Source organism: Chiloscyllium punctatum, chromosome 32 (genome assembly GCF_047496795.1).
Source record: "Chiloscyllium punctatum isolate Juve2018m chromosome 32, sChiPun1.3, whole genome shotgun sequence".
Taxonomy (NCBI): domain Eukaryota; kingdom Metazoa; phylum Chordata; class Chondrichthyes; order Orectolobiformes; family Hemiscylliidae; genus Chiloscyllium; species Chiloscyllium punctatum.
The window spans coordinates 57954915-57976948 of NC_092770.1; the positions used below are offsets into that span (position 1 = coordinate 57954915).

General features: G+C 45.6%; 1 protein-coding gene across 4 annotated transcripts in view; it reads right to left on the reverse strand.

The window, feature by feature from the left end:
* LOC140458206 (differentially expressed in FDCP 6 homolog) overlaps nt 1-22034 on the reverse strand; it is a 73687-nt gene that overhangs the window by 30126 nt on the left and 21527 nt on the right. For all 4 annotated transcript variants that reach the window (XM_072552456.1, XM_072552458.1, XM_072552457.1 and 1 more), the window contains one exon: nt 1698-1844. In XM_072552456.1, the coding sequence (XP_072408557.1) occupies nt 1698-1844 (147 nt within the window). The remainder of the gene's footprint in view (nt 1-1697; nt 1845-22034) is intronic.

A 22034-nucleotide genomic window follows, 5' to 3' on the forward strand; every position in this document is an offset into this window, starting at 1 on the left:
CTCATGACCTGTCCTACCTGCCAATCTCCCTTTCCACCCTCACCTCCGACCTATCACCATTACCCCGACTTCCATGCACCTTTTGTATGCTTGGCTACCTTCCTGCAATCCCCACTCCCTCCCATTTAGCTCTCCACCACCAAGGCTCCCAGCCTCATTCCTAATGAAGGGCTCTGACCTGAAAACTAGATTCTCCTGCTCCTCAACCGCTGCCTGACCTGCTATACTTTTCCAGCACCATACTCTCAACGCCCAACAGTACTGTATCCTAGAGTTATAAGGAGGCAGCCCTGTCAACACAGGTACTGCAGCCTTGTGTTATACAGAGACAGACCTGTCCCCACCAGTACTGTACCCCAGTGTTATACAGAGACAGACCTGTGCCCACCAGCACTGTACCCCAGTGTTATACAGAGACAGACCTGTGCCCACCAGCACTGTACCCCAGTGTTATACAGAGACAGACCTGTGCCCACCTGTACTGTACCCCAGTGTTATACAGGGACAGACCCTTCCCCACCAGTACAGTACCACAGTGTTAAACAGTGACAGACCTGTCCCCACCAGTACTGTAGCACAGCGTTATGCAATGACAGACCTATCCAAACCAGTTCTGTACTCCAGTGTTATACAGTGACAGATCTGTCCCCACCAGTACTGTACCCCAGAGTTATACAGAGACAGACCTGTCCCCATCAGTACTGTACCCCAGTGTTATACAGAGACAGACCTGTCCCCACCAGTACCGTACCCCAGTGTTATACAGAGACAGACCTGTCCCCACCAGTACTGTACCCCTGTGTTACACAGAGACACACCTATTCCCATCAGCACAGGACCCCCATGTTACACAGTGACAGACCTGTCCAACACAGTACCCCAGTGTTATACAGAGACAGACCTGTCCCCACCAGTACTGTCCCCTAGTGTTAGACAGAGACAGACCTGTACCCACCAGAATAGTACATCATTGGTATACAGTAACAGACCTGTCCCCACCAGCACTGTACCCTCATGTTACACAGAGACAGACCTGTCTCAACCAGTACTGTACCCCACTGTTATACAGTGACAGACCTGCCCCCACCAGTGCTGTACCCCAGTGTTATACAGAGACAGACCTATCCCCACCAGTACAGTACCCAATGTTATACAGTCACAGACCTTCCCCACCAGTACTGTAACCCATTGGTATACAGAGACACACCTATTCCCACCAGTACAAGACCCCCATGTTACACAGTGACAGACCTGTCTCCACCAGTACTGTCCCCTAGTGTTATACAGTGACAGACCTGTCCCCCCACCAGTACTGTACCCCAGTATTTGACATGCCAATTAGTGGGCGGCACGGTGGCACAGTGATTAGCACTGTTGCCTCACAGCGCCAGAGACCCAGGTTCAATTCCCGCCTCAGGCGACTGACTGTGTGGAGTTTGCACATTCTCCCCGTGTCTGTGTGGGTTTCCTCCGGGTGCTCCGGTTTCCTCCCACAATCCAAAAAATGTGCAGGTCAGGTGAATTGGCCGCGCGAAATTGCCCGTAGTATTAGGTGAAGGGGTAAATGTAGGGGAATGGGTCTGGGTGGGTTACGCTTCGGCGGGGCGGTGTGGACTTGTTGGGCCGAAGGGCCTGTTTCCACACTGTAAGTAATCTAAAAAAATTTTTTTTAAAAATCTATTGCCCAAGGCTTTCACCTCTACAGTGCTGTCCATATCGAGGTGAATTTCTCCCTTCTTCTCTTTGAGGTCCTCATTGAGATAATAGTCAAATTTGGAAGGCTTCAGGACAAACCAGCGCTCATTCCAGTTCCGTCGGACATTGCCTTTCTTCCACATGTATCCCTGCAGGGCAAAAGCAGAAGGTAAGCTCAACCATAGAGTCACAGAGTCCAACAGCACAGAGACAGGCCATTTGGCCCAAACTGGTCCGTGCCAACCTCAATGTCTATCCATGCAAACCCCTTTTCTCTGCACTTGGTTCATATCCTTCTGAACCTCTCCCATTCATTTATTTGTCCAAGTGCCTTTTGAATTTTGTTAATGTATCCACCTCAACCACTTCCACTGGCAGTTCATTCCATATGCCCTCTGTGTAAAAAAGTTGCCCCTCAGGTTCCTTTGTATTCTTTCCCCTCTAGCCTTAAACTGATGCTCTCTAGTCCTTGATTCCCCAACCCTGGGAAAAAGACAGAGTGCATTCAACCGATCCATGCCACTCATGATGTTATACACCTCTATAAGATTCCCCCTCAGTCTCCTATGCTCTAAAGAAAAACGTCCTAGCTTGTCCAGCCTCTCCCTATAACCCAGACCCTTGAGTCCTGGCAACATCCTTGTAAATTTCTTCTGCACTCTTTCCAGTTCAATACCATCCTTCCTATAACAAGGTGACCAAAACGGAGCACAATACTCCAAAGTGTGGCCTCACCAATGTCCTGTACAACTGCAACACAACTTCCTAACTTCTATACTCAATGCCCTGACTGATGAAGGCCAGTGTGCCAAAAGCCTTCGTCACTGCCCTGTCTACCTGTGACTATACTTTCAGAGAATTGTGAACCTGAACTCCAAGTTCCCTCTGTTCCACTAAACTCCTTAAGGCCCTACCATTCACCATGAAACTGCTACCCTTGATTTGATTTTCCAAAATGCAAGACCTCACACTTATCTTTCTTAAACTCCATTTGCCATTTCTCAGCCCACTTCCCCAGCTGATCAAGGTTTTGCTGCAACTTCTGATAACCTTCCTCACTGTCCATGATACCGCCTATTTTAGTGTCATCTGCAAACTTACTAATCATGGGCGGGAAGGTGGCTCAGTGGTTAGCACTACTGCCTCACAGTGCCAGGGACCGGGGTTCGATTCCTGCCTCGGACAACTGTGTGTGAAGTTTGCACGTTCTCCCTGTGCCTGCGTGGGTTTCCTCTGGGTGCTCCGGTTTCCACCCACTTCCAAAGATGTGCAGGTCAAGTGAATTGGCCATGCTAAATTGCCCACAGTGTTAGATGCATTCACCAGGTAAACATAGGGTAGGGGAATGGATCTGGGTGGGTTACTATTCGGAGAGATGATGTGGACTTGTTGGGCCGAAGGACCAGTTTCCACACTGTAGGGAATCTAATCTAATTACTTGTACATTCTCACCCAAATCATTCTCCCATGTTCTCCCAGTGTCTGCGTGGGTTTCCTCCAGGCGCTCCGGTTTCCTCCCACAATCAAAAAATGTGCAGGCAAGGTGAATTAGCCATGTTAAATTGTCCAAAGTGTTAGGTGCATTCATTGGGGTAAAAGAAGGAGAATGGGTTTGGGTGGGTTGCTCTTCAGAGGGTCAGTGTGGACTTGCTGGGCCGAAGGACCTGTTTCCACACTGTAGGGAATCTAAAAAAAAACAAACAGCAACGGGCCCAGCACCCACCCCTGAGGCACTCCGCTAATCACAGGCTTCCAGTCTGACAAGAGGGGGCTTTAGAAGGAGAGATCATTTAAACCAGTCCCTGTGATGCCCACCGCTCTCTGATAGCACCAAGCATACAGGTAGATACAATGGTGCTCCATCTCCATGGTCACCCAGGCACAGATCTAAAAGCAGAAGAGTTGCAGGGAGTGGGGAATCACAACCCCCTTCAGAGGCCACTGCCTAGACCTGTTTATAGGCAGCCAGGCCAGGTCCAGGAGCAGACCCACAAGGAGATCATCTGATCTGCCTGCACCCGACTGCACCAGGTACCCAAAGGTCAGGAGCATGGGGCTAAAGTGCAGCCAAAAACACAACAAAAGATTTTTTAAATAACTAAACAGGGGGTGCAACCACTTCTGCCTGGTTTTGAACCAGGTTGAACGTGCAGAAACAGAGGGCAAGGTTCTTTAAACTAAAGTCTGATTATCTGCTTTCAATCAACTCTGGAGCTGATTTGTTGGAGCTTTAAAGGGATTGGTATTTCCAACTCTAACTCTGACAGATTCCTGCACTTTCTAGAAAAAAAATTGTAACGTTGTATTAATACCAAAATATAACAAAACTGTATTCGTAGCGTTACATAGCGAGACTTCCTATTAGAGTCATAGTCATAGAGATATACAACATAGAATAGATCCTTTGGTCCAATTCGCCCATACCAACCAGATATCCCAACTCAATCTAGTCCCTTCTGCCAGCACCAGGCCCATATCCCTCCAAACCCTTCCTATTCATATATCCATCCAGATGCCTTTTAAATGTTGCAATTGTACCAGCCTCCACCACTTCCTCTGGCAGCCCATTCCATACACGTACCACCCTCTGTGTGAAAAAGTTTTCTAGAACCTTCAACTCTTTTTTTCTCTGTGGAGGCATTCCTTTTTGTAAAACAATTTGAGAGTTGATGGCTTTGAGATTTCACTCCTGTCTGGTATCCACTTTAAACTGTTCACACCTCTTCCAAAACTTTTCTCAGCAGCACTTTCTGTGGAATGCTCACTATCCTAAAGACCAATGATCTACATAACATTTTTCAGTCCCTTTTGAGTCATGCTTTCCTTTCAAGATCTTACACAATTAGAACACCATGGCAACAGCCTGAATGGGTACCAGCATATCCCATGGTTAATGATCCCTTCACCACTCTTCCCAATCTGTCTTCCATGCCAAGGGGCAATTTTTCCCATTTCCTCCCACAATAGAACATAGAAAAATACAGCACAATACAGGCCCTTCGGCCCTCGATGTTGCGCCGACTGAAGCCTACCTAACCTACACGAGCCCAATAACCTCTATATGCTTATCCAATGCCCGCTTGAATGACCATAAAGAGGGAGAGTCCACCACTGATACTGACAGGCATTCCATGAACTCACAACCCGCTGAGTAAAGAATCTACCCCTAACATCTGTCCTATACCAACCTCCCCTTAATTTAAAGCTGTGTCCCCTAGTAACAGCTGACTCCATACACGGAAAAAGATTCTCATGGCCAACCCTATCTAAGCCCCTAATCATCTTGTACACCTCTATCAAGTCACCCCTAAACCTTCTTTTCTCCAATGAAAACAGCCCCAAGTGCCTCAGCCTTTCCTCATACGATCTTCCTACCATACCAGGCAACATCCTGGTAAACTTCCTCTGCACCCGTTCCAATGCCTCCACATCCTTCCTATAGTATGGCGACCAAACCTGTACACAATACTCCAGATAAGGCCGCACCAGAGTCTTATACAACTACAACATGACCTCAGAACTCCGGAACTCAATTCCTCTACCAATAAAAGCCAGTACGCCATATGCCTTCTTCACAGCACTATTTACCTGGGTGGCAACTTTCAGAGATCTGTGTACATGGACACCAAGATCCCTCTGCTCATCCACACTACCAAGTAGCCTACCATTAGCCCAGTAATCCATCTTCTTCTTACTCCTACCAAAGTGAATGACTTCACACTTAGCTACATTGAACTCCATTTGCCACCTTTCTGCCCAGCTCTGCAACTTATCTATATCCCGATGTAACCTGCCACATCCTTCTTCGCTGTCCACCACTCCACCAACTTTCGTATCATCTGCAAACTTACTCACCCAGCCTTCAAGCCCCTCCTCCAGGTCATTTATAAAAATGACAAACAGCAATGGTCCCAAAACAGATCCTTGTGGAACACCGCTAGTAACTGTACTCCAAGATGAACCTTTACCATCAACTACTACCCTCTGTCTCCTTCCAGCCAGCCAATTGGGCGGCACGGATTCACAGTGGTTAGCACTGCTGCCTCACAGCGCCTGAGGCCCAGGTTCAATTCCCGCCTCAGGCGACTGACTGTGTGGAGTTTGCACGTTCTCCCCGTGTCTGCGTGGGTTTCCTCCGGGTGCTCCGGTTTCCTCCCACAGTCCAAAGATGTGCAGGCCAGGTGAATTGGCCATGCTAAATTGCCCATAGTGTTAGGTAAGGGGTAAATGTCGATGTAGGGGTATGGGTGGGTTACGCTTCGGCAGGGCGGTGTGGACTTGTTGGGCCGAAGGGCCTGTTTCCACACTGTAAGTAATCTAATCTAATCTAATTCCTAATCCAAACCTCTAATGCACCCTCAATGCCATACCTCCGTAATGTTTGCAGTAGCCTACCATGGGGTACCTTATCGAACACCTTGCTAAAATCCATATACACCACATCTACTGCTTTACCCTTGTCCACTTCCTTAGTCACCTTCTCAAAAGAACTGAATATCACAAACCTTCCTGCACTGAAGTGGAGGTATCATTAGAAATCACGGCACATTATTGGGGACCGCACAAAGTTGAGAACTTCAGTGTAATCTTCTATATTTCCAATTTTCATAGTTTTCCTCCCTCTCAGGGTGTCCACCATTTTTCCATGGCCAGACTGAGTTCCAGCAAATCACAACTTCCATCTGGTCTGGTATCTGTGCCTATCCTATTGAGCTGTCTGACACGATACCTCACTCGTTGCATCATGCTTGGTAGCAGCCTCATCTTTCTGTTCAAATCTGGTACAACTCACTGGCCAATGTTTTTCAAGTAAGACTCTTAGCTTAGAGTTAATGACAGAGTCATAGAGTCTGAGGCGTACTGCATGGCAACAGACCTTTTGATCCAAACAGTCCACATCAATCCCAAACTAATCTAGTCCCACCTGCCTGCTCCTGGCTCATATCCATCTAAATCTTTCCTGTTCATGTGCTTCTCAAAGTATCTTTGAAACATTTTAACTGTGCCCGCATCCACCACTTCCTCAGGACGTTCATTCCACATGTGAACCATTTTGTGTAAAACATTTTTTTTTAAGATTAGATTACTTACAGTGTGGAAACAGGCCCTTCAGCCCAACAAGTCCAGACCAACCCACCGACCCCTCATGTCTTTTAAAATCTCGCTTCTCTTACTTTAAAAATAAGCCCCCTAGTCTTGAAATACCCCACCCTAGGGAAAAGACATCTGCTTTTCATCTTAGCTATACCCCTTATTATTTTATGAACTTCTATCAGGTTACCTCTCAACCTCCCAAACACCAGTGGAAAAAGTCCCAGCCTTTCTTTATAAGCCAAACCTTACATACCTAGCAACATCCTAGTAAATCTGTTCTGAACCACTCACTTATTAATATCCTTCCTATACCTGGGTGACCAGAACTGGACACTGTATTCCAGAAGAGGCCTCACCAATGTTCTGTACAATCTCAACATACATACATCCCAACAGCTACACTCAAAGGACTGAGCAATCCATCTAAATCTTTCCTGTTCATGTGCTCTCAAAGCATCTTTGAAACATTTTAACTGTGCCCGCATCCACCACTTCCTCAGGACGTTCATTCCACATGTGAACCATTTTGTGTAAAACATTTTTTTTAAGATTAGATTACTTACAGTGTGGAAACAGGCCCTTCAGCCAAAAACCTGACGGTCAACTTTGAATTCCTTCCTAATTCGATTGATAATCTACTCCTCCCAGGCCCCACACAAAAAAAAAATCAACATGCATCGTAAAGATGCCTGAGAGTTTTCCATGATAATGCCAATAGGACACCCTAACGATAACATAATTGTCCCCTACTCAAAAACATCACACTGGAGAGGTGTTATTTTACCCAAACGTGTATTTATCTAATTTCTAGCATGTCCCTGTACTCCTGGTACTTCCTTCAGGGCTGTAAGAGTACTTCTGTCTGGAGCAGGTTACTCTGAAGGAACATCACTTCACACATCCAAGAAAAAGTTTGTAAAAATGGCTAAAAAGATTTTCACAATTCCCTTCCATGCAGGAGAGCCTACCCTACTCACTCAAATATTGCTCAGAGACTCTAGCTTTTGCGCTACCTTGGTCATAAGGATCCCACATTGTAGGACCTTTTCCGAATGGAATCCACCTGTATGCCAAAGTAGGTTGACCTCTGTCATCAACCTACGAATATCCTTCATGTACTTTCCAATCTCTTCCTTCAGTCTATTTTGACCCTATTTTCAATGCACACATACACGTACACGTACACACACACCTCCTGACCCTCAAGACCTGTGCTTTGATCCATTGTCCAATCCTTATGAAATGTGACTGCCTTGTCCAACTATGGCCTCTTTCCCCAGATTGAGATCTCCCTGAGAGACTCCCATTGAGATGACTGCTGGAGATCCTCTCTAGTGGACATGATCACTTCCTGCTGGATATATCCCCTGAACAGTATTGCAACTGCATCACCTAGTTCTCCACTATCATGTTCCTTGCTGCCACTCTAGTCTTGTTCCTTATTTTAGACATGGAGCCAATTTGTACGTCTTCCTGTAGGCATTATTGTGTCCACCCTCTTGTCACCTGATTCTGCTGGCCAGTAATCAACCCATGAACAGACTCTAGGCTAAAGATGCCCACAGAAGATCTTCACAATTGGTATTCTTATCGGTATGTATTTCCTCCTCATATGTCGTTAAGGCCTACAAAAGCATGAGCAGTACAGACGGGGCGGATAGCGAGAAACCTTTTCCCAGGCTGGAGGACTCAATTGTGAGGGGTCACAAGTTCAAAGTGAGAGGGGAAAAGTTTAATGGAGATATACAAGGAAAGTTCTTCACGAAGAGGGTGATTGCCACCAGAGATGGGAATGATAGCACCATTTAAGATGCATCTAGACAGATACACGAATGGGCAGATAGCAGAGGGATAGAGGCGGCAGGTTTAGATAGAGGATCTAGATCGGCACAGGCTTGGAGGGCTGAAGGGCCTGTTCCTGTGCTGTAATTTTCTTTGTTCTAATCGGAGCATGGGCTATTTTCTAAATGGGGAGAAAATTCAGCATTCTGAAGTGCAAAGGGGGTCAAGGGTCATGGGGAGAGAGAGGGAGAATGGAATTTGGAAACTTATCAGCCATGATTGAATGTGGAGCAGACCCAATGGGTGAATTTCTGCTCCCATGTCTATGGTGTTTTCTTGGCGCTGACAATGGGAGTGGGGTGAGGGGGGCGGGGGGGAGGTGATGGTGGTGGAGGAGAGGTGGTATGCTGTCACTCAGGCTGATGCAGCTCCACATTTTCTCTGTACAGACAGTCATCATCTTCCCCGAATCCACAGCAGATGCAGCGTTCCTATTCTTTTGACCTTACTGCTGTCTGCTTCGTCCAGTGTTTCCACATCACAGTTCAGCCAATTAACAGCACATGCTGCTGAGATACAGGCACTTCCCTGTATGGCACAACTGAAGGAGTCAGAAGAAATAAAGAGAAAGAGCAGGCCATTCAGCCCCTTAAACCCAACTTGCCTTAATTAAGATAATGGTTAATCTGCCTAAGCCTCATCTCCTTATAACCCAGGGTTTCCAAAAGCTACCTCTTCCTTAAGTACTCTCAGTGATCTCAGCTCCACAACTCTATGGAATAGATATATCCAGACATCCAGTACTATCTGAGCAGCAAGATGGCTCAGTGGTTAGCACTACTGCCTCAACGCCAGATCGATTCCATTCTTGGGTAATTGTCCCTGGACAGTCTGCATGTCTGTGTGGGTTTTCTGCAGGTGCTCCAGTTTTCTCCCACAGTCTAAAGATGTGCAGGTTAGCTGGATTAGCTGTGCTAAATTGTCCATAATGCCCAGGGACGTGTAGGCTAGGTGAATTAGCCATGGGAAATGCAGCGTTAGAGCAATGGGGGTTTGGGGAGGGTGGTTTAGGGGTGGGTAGGCTGTTCTTCAGAGGGTCAGTATGGCCCAAAAGGCCTATGTCCACAGTGTGGGGATTCTATGATCTGAAAGAAGTAATTCCTTCACGTCGCAGTTTTAAAATGAATGTTCCCCTTATTCTGAAACTAATGTCCTTCAGTTCAAGATGCTCTCTTCAGTGCAAGCATCTCCTCAGAATTCACCCTCTCAATCCCTCTCAATTTTGTATTCCCCCTCATTGTTCTAAACTCTTCATGAATAAAGGTCGAACCTCTTATGGAATTCCTGAGGAATCATCCACTTCATTCAAGGAATTTCTTTTGAATCGCTTTCAAAGCCAGCAGATCCCCTTTTTTTTAAATCCAAAAACCAAAACTGTACACAGATGTGGCCTCACCATCACCGTCTACAATTGGAATGAGCCTTGGCTTGCCTGTGGATTTCGTTGCTTCGGAGCGCAGCGGAGACCGGGACATTGAGTGTCTTCAAGGCAGAGATTGATAAATTTTTAATCTCGCAAAGGATTAAGGGCTACTGGGAGAGTGCAGGTAAGTGGAATCGAAACGTACATCAGCTATGACTAAATGCCAGAGTGGACTTGATGGGCCAAATGGCCTTGCTTCCACTTCTATGTCTCATGTTTTTTTTTTAAGAACTTCAACAATAAAGATCACAATTTTATTTGCCTTTTCAATGACTTGCGACACCTGGATGCAAAAAGTTTGTGTTTCATGCACGACGACATCCACATCTCAATGGGCTGCAGGTTTTTTTTTGAGTTAAATAATAATCTGCAGTTTAATTCTTTCTATGTGACTTGACATTTTCCTACACTATCCTCCTCTACCTAACAGGATTTTGCCCACTCACACAACCTATCCATATCCCCTTGGACATTCCTTATATCCTCATCACAACAGGCCATGCCATTTACTTTTTGCTTTGTCAGCAAAACTGGTTACATTCCACAATAAAAACCAAAAGGACTGCCGGTGCTGGAAGTCAGAAGCAAAAACAGACATTGCTGGGAAGATTCAGCAAGTCTGGCAGCATCTGCGGTACTATTCTGAAGAAGGCTCACTGATCATAAAACATTAAAGCTGATTTCTCACCACAGACACCATCAAAACTGCTGAGCCTCTCCAGCAATTTCTATATTTGTTTCTGGATACATTATACGCTGCCCTTTCCTCCACGACATTAATATGGATACTAAATAACTGAGGCACCAGGACTGATCCTTGGGTGCTCAACTAGTAACCCACTTCCAACGTTAAAAAAAATACAATGTCACCCAAGTTTGCCTTGTGTATGTAACCAGTCCTCAATCCATGCTAACACATTATTAAAATGCTTTCTGAAAATCCAGATACGCTTTGTCTACCAAATCTTCTTTATCAAGTCTGATAGTTATATCTAGCAAATCTGTTACACATGGTTGGCTTTTCACATTGATACTGTTTAACTGCCTTAAGCTTATCTAAATGCCCTGCTATTTCTTTCTTAATAATGGACTCTAGTGTCTTCCTAATAAGGGATGTTGGCCTAACTGTTATAGCTTACTGTTTTTCTGTCTCCATCTCTTCTTGACCTAGACCATCACATTAGCTGTTTTCCTGGACTCCATCGAGTTCTGGAACATTTTGACTAATGCCTCCACTATCTCTGCAGCCATGTCCTTTAAAAGCCTTGGATACAGGACATCAGATCCTGGTGATTGCCCTTCAGTCCCATTAGTTTGTGAAACAGACTGTTCCTGATCTCAGAGAGAGTTAGGAGATCTTTCTCCCCATGAGCAGCTTGCAAAATTGTTGTATTTAAAAGGCTTACAAAAGACCAATGCAAAAATATTGGTTTACACTATCTGCCATTTCCCTATTCCATTATTAATTTCACAGCTGCATTCTCTGAGGGTCCTAAGTTTACTTTAGCTATTAAAGTCATAGAGTCACCAGAGCATTGAGCATTGGGACGTCATGTTGAGACTGTACAGGACATTGGTTAGACCATTTTTGAAGTATTGTGTGCAATTCTGGTCTCCCTTCTATTGGAAGGATGTGGTGAAACTTGAAAGGGTTCAGAAAATATTTACAAGGATGTTGCCAGGTTTGGAGGGTTTGAGCTATAGGGAGAGGCTGAATAGGCTGGGGCTGTTTTCCCTGGAGCATCAGAGGCTGAGGGTGACCTTAATAGAGGTTTATAAAATCACGAGGGGCATGGATAGGATAAATAGACAAGGTCTTTTCCTTGGGGTGGGGGAGTCCAGAACTAGAGGGCATAGGTTTAAGGTGAGAGGGGAGATTTAAAAGGGACCTAAGGGGCAACTTTTTCATGCTGAGGGGTGGTGCTTGTATGGAATGAGCTGCCAGAGGAAGTGGTGGAGGCTGGGACAACTACAACATTTAAAAGGCATCTGGATGGGTATGTGAATAGGAAGGGTTTAGAGGGATATGGGCCAAGTGCTATGTTATAAAAACATAGAAGCTGTTTAGTCGATATTTCATGTCAATTTACTTCCATATTCAATTTTCCTTTTTTTTTTAAGTTTATTAGCTTTTTAGTCACTGGTTGTTGGTTCTTAAAAAGAAAAATTCCAAGTCTTCTGGCCTACTGCTGATTTTTTGCTGAGGGGAACACTGATTTGAGACCTAAGGTATTCTCTCTCAAATTGAATTTGAAATTCTATCATGTTATGATCACTGCTTTCTGGAGGATCCTTAACTATATAATTGATCATTAACTTTATTAATCTTACCCATTACTAGATTTAAAATAGTCTACCTGGATAGGGTTCTGCAATATACTGCTCTAAGAAACAATTTACGATTTGCTTTAGAAATTAATCTTGCATGTTGCACGGTGGCACAGTGGTTAGCACTGCTGCCTCACAGCTCGAGGGACCCGGGTTCAATTCCCGCCTCAGGCGACTGACTGTGTGGAGTTTGCACATTCTCCCAGTGTTTCTTCCGGGTGCTCCGGTTTCCTCCAACAATCCAAAGATGTGCTGGCCAGGTGAACTGGCCAAGCTAAATTGCCCACAGTGTTAGGTGCATTAGTCAGGGGCAAATATAGGGTAGGGAAATGAGTCTGGGTGGGTTACTGTTCGGAGGGTTGGCGTGGACTTGTTGGGCTGAAGGGCCTGTTTCCATACTGTAGGGAATCTAATCTAAAAAAAAGGTTACTCTTGTCAATCTGAGTTGGTACAGTCAATATGCAGATTAAAATCATTCATGGTAATTTAGTAATTCATAGTAACTTGGGAATTTATATCCTTAAATGCTTCCATTCAGCAACTAAGGTACTCAGGAGCCAATTTAAGTCTTCAATCACAAACATAGTATTTTCTTCATTGTTCTCAGATTCACCCTCAATTCACTCTTTACTTTTGGCCAATTCCTGATACTGTGCCATTTACAGACATCACCAGAAATATCTCAATTATTCGTCATGCACTTCATTTGTTGTCAGCTATCACCCAATCCTGTCCTTACCCTGGATTCGGAAATCTATCAAAGTTATGGCCTCTCCTCCCTCATTTCTAAAAGTGATTCAGAAAGTCCAACATCATACATGGGCCTTGACCAGGCGCTCTTCAGAGAGTTAAAAATCACACAACACCAGGTTATAGTCCAATAGGTTTAATTGGAAGCACTAGCTTTCGGAGCAACGCTCCTTCATCAGGTGATAGTGGAAGACCCAATGAAGGAGAGGCGCTCCGAAAGCTAGTGTGCTTCCAATTAAACCTGCTGGACTATAACCTGGTGTTGCGTGAATTTTAATTTTGTACACCCCAGTCCAACACTGGCATCTCCAATTCAGAGAGTTGGTCATCAAAGAATCTCCCAATGCCACTTCAACATACCACTGTGTTCCCTGACCAACATCTCTGTCTCAGGTTGGCTGCAGTGCTCCAGCGCAACTAATTTTCTGCTTGGGGACCCTGCAGCCTTGGACTCAATATTGAGTTCCACAATTTTAGGCTTTGAGGCACCTTCGCCCATGTCCTCACCTCAATACCCACACAACAAACCTGGTCAGACAATCCACTGTTAGCCACTAATAGATACACATTCTCATAGGCTGATTATTATCCATTCTTTTATCTGTCCAACTGTTATCTCTTTTTGGGCTCTACCTCCACTGGTCATTTGCTCCTCTCACTCTGTCTTGCCCCATCCTCTCACTCAGTCTTCTGTATAAAAACCATTTTCCAAGCTACCATCAGTTCTGAGGAAGGGTGACTGGACCTGAAATGTTAACTCTAATGTCTCTCCACGGATCTGCTAAGCATTTCTGGCAATTTGTTTTTTGTTCCAGATTTCCAGCATCCGCAGTCCTTTCGGTTTTTATGAGAGAATCTCCCATTATCCGTACCAGTACTCCCAACTTTTCCTGTGAAGGGAGAAGGAGACAGTTTTCTTCAGTTTTGGGGGCTGTCATTTGTTCATTACTGTAAAATGAAACACTAATCAAAACTAAAAGTCCATCCCCATGCAAGATTGGTATTACAGTCTCATTGTTTAAATGCCAGTGCAAACACAATGAATATCTTTTGTGTTTTTCAATAATGTCTCAAATCTAGGATGGACAAACTGACTGTCCATCATCTTAAATTCATCAAATGTTGACCATTCTTCACAGGTTTCCAACAAGCCTTCCTTTTATTGTAAATATTTCCCCAAAACACAATCTCTCCTCAGTATCCAGGTCAGTTATGTCCAATTTGGTTCAAATTGTACATCCTCCTTGGAAGGGTAAAGCCATATAATCATACCACTTTGCTTCTTCTTATCACTAAATCCCTACAATGTGGAAGCAGGCCATTTGGCCCATTGAGTCCACTCTGACCCTCCGAAGAGCATCCCAGCCAATCCCACCCCTCTACCCTAACCCTGCAACCTTGCAGTTCCCATGGCTAACCCATCTGGCCTGCACATCCCCACACACCATGAGCAATTTAGCATGGCCAATCCACCTAATCGGCTCATCTTTGGGCTGTGGGAGGAAACTGGAGCACCCAGAGGAGACTCACGCAGACAGGGGGAGAATATGCAAACTCCACACAGACAGTCACTCAAGGTGTGAGGCAGCAGTGTTAACCACTGAGTCACAGTGCTGCAGCAGCAGCACAAATATAACAGAAATAAAAATCACAATGTGGAGGGAGGGATGGGGCTATATTAAATAGCTTTGGGAGAGGAAACGATTGCACTCCAGCCCCCACAATGCCTCCTTCTCTCTAAAGGGTGGACACCATCTCCGAGACACCCAGTCACCAAAGTAACAGTGAAAGAGGGGCAGATGGTCAGGAGTGACAAGTCCCTGCTCCCACTCCATAGCCCACCACATGAACCTGTTGATGGTCACTTTTCCCAAACCCACAAGGAGGTCATCCTCTTCCTCACTAGGCCTTCACTCTGCACTGGGCGAGGGAACTGCAGTGCAGTCAAGAAGAATGACAAAAGATCCGACAAATACCTAATATGTCTCTCTGTTTAAACAGCAGCTGACACTGCATTCTCTCTGTATTTAAGAAGCTGCTGTCCTTGCTCTCTCTCTCTGTGTTCAAGAAGTTACTGTCCCTTCTCTCTCTCTCTCTGCACTTAAGAAACTACTGTCCTTGCTCTCTCTCTCTAGTTAAGAAGCTACTGTCTCTGCACTCTCTGTACTTAAGAAGCTACTGCCCCCACTCTCTCTGCATTTAAGAACCTGCTGTCCTTGCTCTCTCTCTAAGCAGCTACTGCCCTTGCTCTCTCTCTGTATTTAAGAAGCTAGTCACTGCTCTCTCTGTATTTAAGAAGCGACTGTCCTTGCTCTCTCCGTCAAAGCTGCTGCTGTCCTTGCTCTCTCTTTCTGTATTTAAGAAGCTGCTGTCCTTGCTCTCTCTCTCTCTCTCTCAGTTTAAGAAGCTGCTGTCCTTGCTCTCGCTCTCTCTGTATTCAAGAAGTTACTGTCCCTTCTCTCTCTCTGCATTGAAAGAAGCTGCTGTCCTTGCTCTCGCTCTCTCTGTATTCAAGAAGTTACTGTCCCTTCTCTCTCTCTCTGCATTGAAAGAAGCTGCTGTCCTTGCTCTCTCTCTCTGTATTTACGAACTTACTGTCCGTGCTCTTTTTCTCTTTATTTAAGCTGCTGCTGTCCTTGCTCTCTCTCTCTCTCTCTCTCTCTCTCTCTCTATCTGTATTCAAGAAGTTACTGTCCCTTCTCTGTCTCTCTGCATTTAAGAAGCTGCTGTCTTTCCTCTCTCTGTATTTACGAAGCTCCTGTCCTTGCTCTCTCTCTCTCTTGGTTTAAGCTGTTACTGTCCTTGCTCTTTCTCTCTCTGTATTTAAGAAGCTGCTGTCCTTGCGCTCTCTCTCTCGGTTTAAGAAGCTACTGTCCTTGTTCTCTCTCTCTATATTTAAGAAGCTACTATCCTTGCTCTCTCTCGCGCTCTCTCTGTATTTAAGCTGTTGCTGTCCTTGCTCTCTCTCTTTCTTTATTTAAGAAGCTACTGTCCTTGCTCGTTCTCTCTCTCTATTTAAGAAGCTACTGTCGTTGCTCTTTCTCTCTCTATTTAAGAAATTACTGTCCTTGCTCTCTCTCTTTCTGTATTTAAGAAGCTACTCTCCTTGCTCTCTCTGTGTAAGCTGCTGCTGTCCTTGCTCTCTCTCTCTCTCTTTCTTTATTTAAGAAGCTACTGTCCTTGCTCTCTCTCGTGCTCTCTCTCTGTATTTAAGCTGTTGCTGTCCTTGGTCTCGCTCTCTCTGTATTTAAGAAGCTACTGTCCTTGCTCTCTTTCTCTGTATTTTAGAAGCTGCTGTGCCTGCCCTCTCTCTCTCTCTCTCTCTCTCTCTGTATTTAAGAAGCTACTGTCCTTGCTCTCTTTCTCTGTATTTTAGAAGCTGCTGTGCCTGCCCTCTCTCTCTCTCTCTCTCTCTGTATTTAAGAAGCTACTGTCCTTGCTCTCTTTCTCTGTATTTTAGAAGCTGCTGTGCCTGCCCTCTCTCTCTCTCTCTCTCTCTCTGTATTTAAGAAGCTACTGTCCTTGCTCTCTTTCTCTGTATTTTAGAAGCTGCTGTGCCTGCCCTCTCTCTCTCTCTCTCTCTCTGTATTTAAGAAGCTACTGTCCTTGCTCTCTTTCTCTGTATTTTAGAAGCTGCTGTGCCTGCCCTCTCTCTCTCTCTCTCTCTCTGTATTTAAGAAGCTACTGATCTTGCTCGCTCTGTCTAAGCTGCTGCTGTCCTTGCTTCCTCTCTCTCCCGGTTTAAGAAGCTGCTGTCCTTGCTCTTTCTCTCTCTGTATTTAAGAAGCTGCTGTCCCTGCTCTCTCTCTCTGTATTTAAGAAGCTACTGTCCCTTCCCGCAACTCTTTCTGAATTTAAGAAGCTACTGTCCCAGCTCTTTCTCTCTCTCTGTATTTAAGTAGCTACTGACCTTGCTCTCTCTCTCTTTCTTTATTAAAGAAGCGACTGTCCTTGCTCTCTTTCTCTGTATTTAAGAAGCTGCTGTCCTTGCTCTCTCTCTCTCTGTATTTAATAAGCTACTGTCCCTTCCCACTCTCTCTTTCTGAATTTAAGAAGCTACTGTCCCTGCCTCTGTAATTAATAAGCAACTGTCCCTTCCTGCTCTCTCTTTCTGAATTAAGAAGCTACTGTCCCTGCTCTCTCTGTATTTATGAAGCTGCTGTCCCTGCTCTCTCTTTCTGAATTTAAGAAGCTACTGTCCTTGCTCTCTGTCTACACTGCTGCTGTCCTTGCTCTTTCTCTCTCTCTCTCTCTCAGTTCAAGAAGCTACTGTCCTTGCTCTCTCTCTCTCTGTATTTAAGAAGCTACTGTCCTTGCTCTCTCTCTCTCTAAGAAGCTACTGTCCTCTCTCTCTCCCTCTCTCTCTGTATTTAAGAAGCGACTGTCCTTGCTCTCTCTGTATTTAAGAAGCTGCTGTCTTTGTTCTCTCTCTATATTTAAACAGCTACTGTCCCTGCTCTCTCTCTGTATTTAAGAAGCTGCTGTCCCTGCTCTCTTTCTCTCTCTCTGTATTTAAGAAGCTATTGTCCTTACTCTCTCTGCCTAAGCTGCTGCTGTCCTTGCTCTCTCTCTTTGTATTTAAGAAGCTACCTGTCCTTGCTCTCTCTCGCTCTCTCTGTATTTAAGCTGTTGCTGTCCCTGCTCTCTCTCTCTCTCTCTCTCTCTCTCTCTGTATTTAAGAAGCTACTATCCTTGCTCTCTCTCTCGGTTTAAGAAGCTACTGTCCCAGCTCTCTGTCTAAGCTGGTGCTCTCCTTGCTCTCTTTGTATTTAAGAAGCTGCTGTCCTTGCTCTCTCTGTCTAAGCTCTGCTGTCCTTGCTCTCTCTCTCTCTCTCTCTCTCTCTCTCGGTTTAAGAAGCTACTGTCCTTGTTCTTTCTCTCTCTCGGTTTAAGAAGCTACTGTCCCTGCTCTCTCTCTCTCTCGGTTTAAAAAGCTACTGTTCTTGCTCTCTCTCGCTCTCTCTGTCTAAGCTGCTGCGGTCCTTGCTCTCTCTCTCTCTCTCTCTGTATTTAAGAAGCTGCTGTCCTTGCTCTCTCTCTGTATTTAATAAGCTACTGTCCCTTCCCGCGCTCTCTTTCTGAATTTAAGAAGCTACTGTCCCAGCTCTTTCTCTCTCTCTGTATTTAAGAAACTACTATCCTTGCTCTCTTTCTCTCTCTCTCTCTCTCTCGGTTTAAGTATCTACTGTCCTTGCTCTCTCTCTCTCTGTATTTAAGCAGCTACTGTCCTTGCTCTCTCTCTCTATTTCAGAAGCTACTGACCTTGCTCTCTCTCTCTCTATTTAAGAAGCTACTGTCCTTGCTCGCTCTCTCTCTATTTAAGAAGCTGCTGTCCTTCCTGTCTTTCTCTCTTTGTATTTAAGCTGTTGCAGTCCCTGCTCTCTCTCTCTCTCTGTATTTAAGAAGCTACTGTCCTTGCTGTCTCTCTCTCTCCCTCTCTCTCTCTCTGTGTAAGGGCTGCTGTCCCCGCTCTCTCTCTTTCTGTTTAAGCGGCTGCTGTCCTTGCTCCCTCTCTCTCGGTTTAAGAAGCTATCCCTACTCTCTCTCTCTCTCTCTCTGTGTGTTTAAGAAGTTGCTGTTCCTGCTCTCTCCCTGTATTTAATAAGTTGCTGTCGTGCGCGTGTGTGTGTGGCTGCTGTCCATGTTCTTTCTCTCTCTCTCTCTGTGCTGCTGCTGTCCGTGCTCTCTCTCTGTATTTAAGAAGCTGCTGTTCCTGCTCTCTTGTTTTAGAAGTACAGGCTCCTAACTCTCCTTCATGTTTTTCAGTGCTGGTGACCGTTTGGCAGGTCTCTGTCTCTGTCTCTGTCATGGTGCCCTAACCAACCATCTTCAGCTGATTTATGAAAGTGCAAATGTTCGGCGATTTCTGAACAACTTTCCGCATCTTATATCCCTCCTCTGTTCTGTCTGCACAGACCTCAATGCTATCCAGGCATACACTGGTACATGGCACATAACATTCACTCCAGACAACAGCCAGGCCATCACTATCTCTAAAAGGGGAAAATCTAACTCGCCTCATTTGACCTTCAATGGCACTCACGGGGAGCCGAACTGAACTTGCCATGTAAATGCAACGGTGATAGTAGCAGGTCAGAGACGAGGAATATTGCAGCGAGTAACTCACTTCCTGACTCCCCAAAGCCTGTCCACCATCTACAAGGCACAAGTCAGGAACGTGATGGAATACTTACTGCAGCTCTAACAATATTCCAGAAGCTTTTCACCATCCAAGACAAAGCAGGCTGCTTGATTGGCATCACATCCACAAACGTCCAATCCCTCCACCACCGAATCTCAATAACAACATTGGGTCCCATCCACCATAACTCACCCAAGATACTCAGACAGCATCTTCCAAACACACGGCCACTTCCATCTCGAAGGACAAAGCAGATACATGGGAATATCAACACCTGCAAGTTTCCCTCCAAGCCACGTATCATCCAGACTTGGAAATATATCATCGATCCTCCACTGTCACTGGGTCAAAATCCTGGCTCCCTCCCTAAGGACATTGTGGGTCTACCTCCAGCGTGTGGACTGCAGCAGTTCAACATTTCAGCTCACCACCACCTTTTCAAGGTTGAGTGGGCTTGAGCATAAATGTTGGCCACATCTCTCATAGGAATTAAGCAAAAGTCACCAATTTTTACCCTCAAATGTCCCCACTGACATTTTCCTTCCAGGCTTGCTGAGGGGCCAGGTGATCCAACAGATCACAAGCGGGCTGCTTTATCATTGCCATCTGTTTGGAATCTTTATCATCTGAAAGGTCGTGCCAGGAATAGGGGCAGATTCTGCACACCCCTGGCAAACTGGCCTGTCTCCCAATCTCATTCACGTCCTGCTGTGAATTCTCAGTTCCATTGTGATAACGACATGATGCCTGCTCCTGATCCAACCGATGCCAAGGCCTTGGATCCCATTGAGACTGTGATCTCCCCAGGCAGTGCCAGACAACCCTGTGCTGTGGCTAGTAAACACATAACTTTCAGATAATGTGTCACCACCTTCTACAGAAACTCTGGGGTGGGCTAAATCACCTGTGATTTATTTATCGATAAGATTATATGGAAGGCAGAAAGTACCTCCTGGAACATCCAATCAGGGAAGATATTGTTTTCCTAAGACAGGTGCCTTATACACTCACTTACAGTCAACAAAGGGTCCCTGGGAGAAAGGGACTTTATTACCACTGCTAGCAGTGCATTCCATGCACCCACCACTCTCTGGGTAAAGAACCCACCTCTGACATCTCCCCTAAACCTCCCTCCAACCACCTTAAAATTATGCCCCCTCATGATAACCATTTCCACCCTGGGAAAAAGTCTCTGGCTATCCACTCTATCTGTGCCTCTCAGCATCATGTACACCTCTATCAAGTCACCTCTCATCCTTCTTTGCTCCAATGAGAAAAGCCCTAGCTCCCTCAACCTTTCTTTCTAAGACCTGCCCTCCAATCCAGGCAACATCCGGGTAAATCTCCTCTGCACCCTCTCTAAAGCTTCCACATCCTTCCAAAAATGATGTGACCAGAACTGGACACAATATTCCAAGTGTGGTCTAACCAGGGCTTTATAGAGCTGCCGCATATAATCTTGTGGCTCTTAAACTCAATCCCCCTGCTAATGAAAGCCAACACACCACATGCCTTCTTAACAATCCTATCAACCTGGGTGGCAACTTTGAGGGATCTATGGAGTGGACCCCAAGATCCCTCTGTTCCTCCACATTGTCAAGAATCCTGCCTTTAACCCTGGAACCTACATTCAAAGTCGACCTTCCAAAATGAATCACTTCACACTTTTCCAGGTTGAACTCCATCTGCCTCTTCTCAGTCCAGCTCTGCATCCTGTCAATGTCCTGTTGGAACCTACAACAGCTCTCTGCTCTATCCACCACTCCACCAACTTTTGTGTCACCGGCAAACTTACTAACTTAATAGCTCCAAACCAGCTGATTGAGTGTCGTTTAAAGGGGATCTTTCAGGAAGTTTGCATTCACCAGCTGACTGGTGCCCATAAGGAAGTGGCACTGGGCATCTTGTCAATTTGCAAAAGCAAAGCCATGTTCTGGACAAATACAGAAAATGCCGGGAATACACAGACAGCTTCCAATGGAGATAGAAGAATACAGTTCATCTTCCAGGTTGACTTCTCAGAGCACATTCCTCCCGAGAAGAGGAGAAATGGGGTAAGAAAAGCAACAGGAGAAAGCAAGGAAGAGGAGAGGAAAGGAATGAGGAATGAGCGAATACAGATGAAGAGCCATAGAAAGTGCAGTAGGAACAAAGAGCTGAAGGAGGAACTGCTGGAGGAAGAGAAACTGGAGACAGAGAAAGGAGAACAAAAGAGGAAGACAACGGAAATCTAACAGGATGAGAAGATGAACAATATCACCCCAGCCTCATCACAACTTGCACTCGCCCCTCTCTGCACAGGGGTCCTGTGTCATCCAGCTGAGATTGGCTAACTCAGCACAGAACTGAGGTCAGACCTGGAACCATACACAATCCACATCGGGTGCACTCACACAATGCGGAGTTCGTGATGGTCTTCCCAGGTCCCTTCCAAAACCAAGGGGGGGGCTGTTGGGTTTGGGTGAAGCCTGAAAGCATCCTTTTGATATGTCCACAAGCTGTAGGAGCAGAACGAGACCATTCAAGCCCACTGTGTCTGCTCTGCCATTCAGTGAGATCGGACAACCCTCAATTCCTGCCTTTTCCTCACGACTCCCAATTCCCTTACAGATTAACAACTTGCCTATCTCAGTCTCGAATATATTTAACAGCCCAGCCTCAACAGCCCTCTGTGGCAAAGAATTCCACAGATTCGTTCGCCTCAGAGAGGAAATTCCTCCTCCTCTGTCCGAAATGTGTAACCCCTTATTAGGGAGCGAT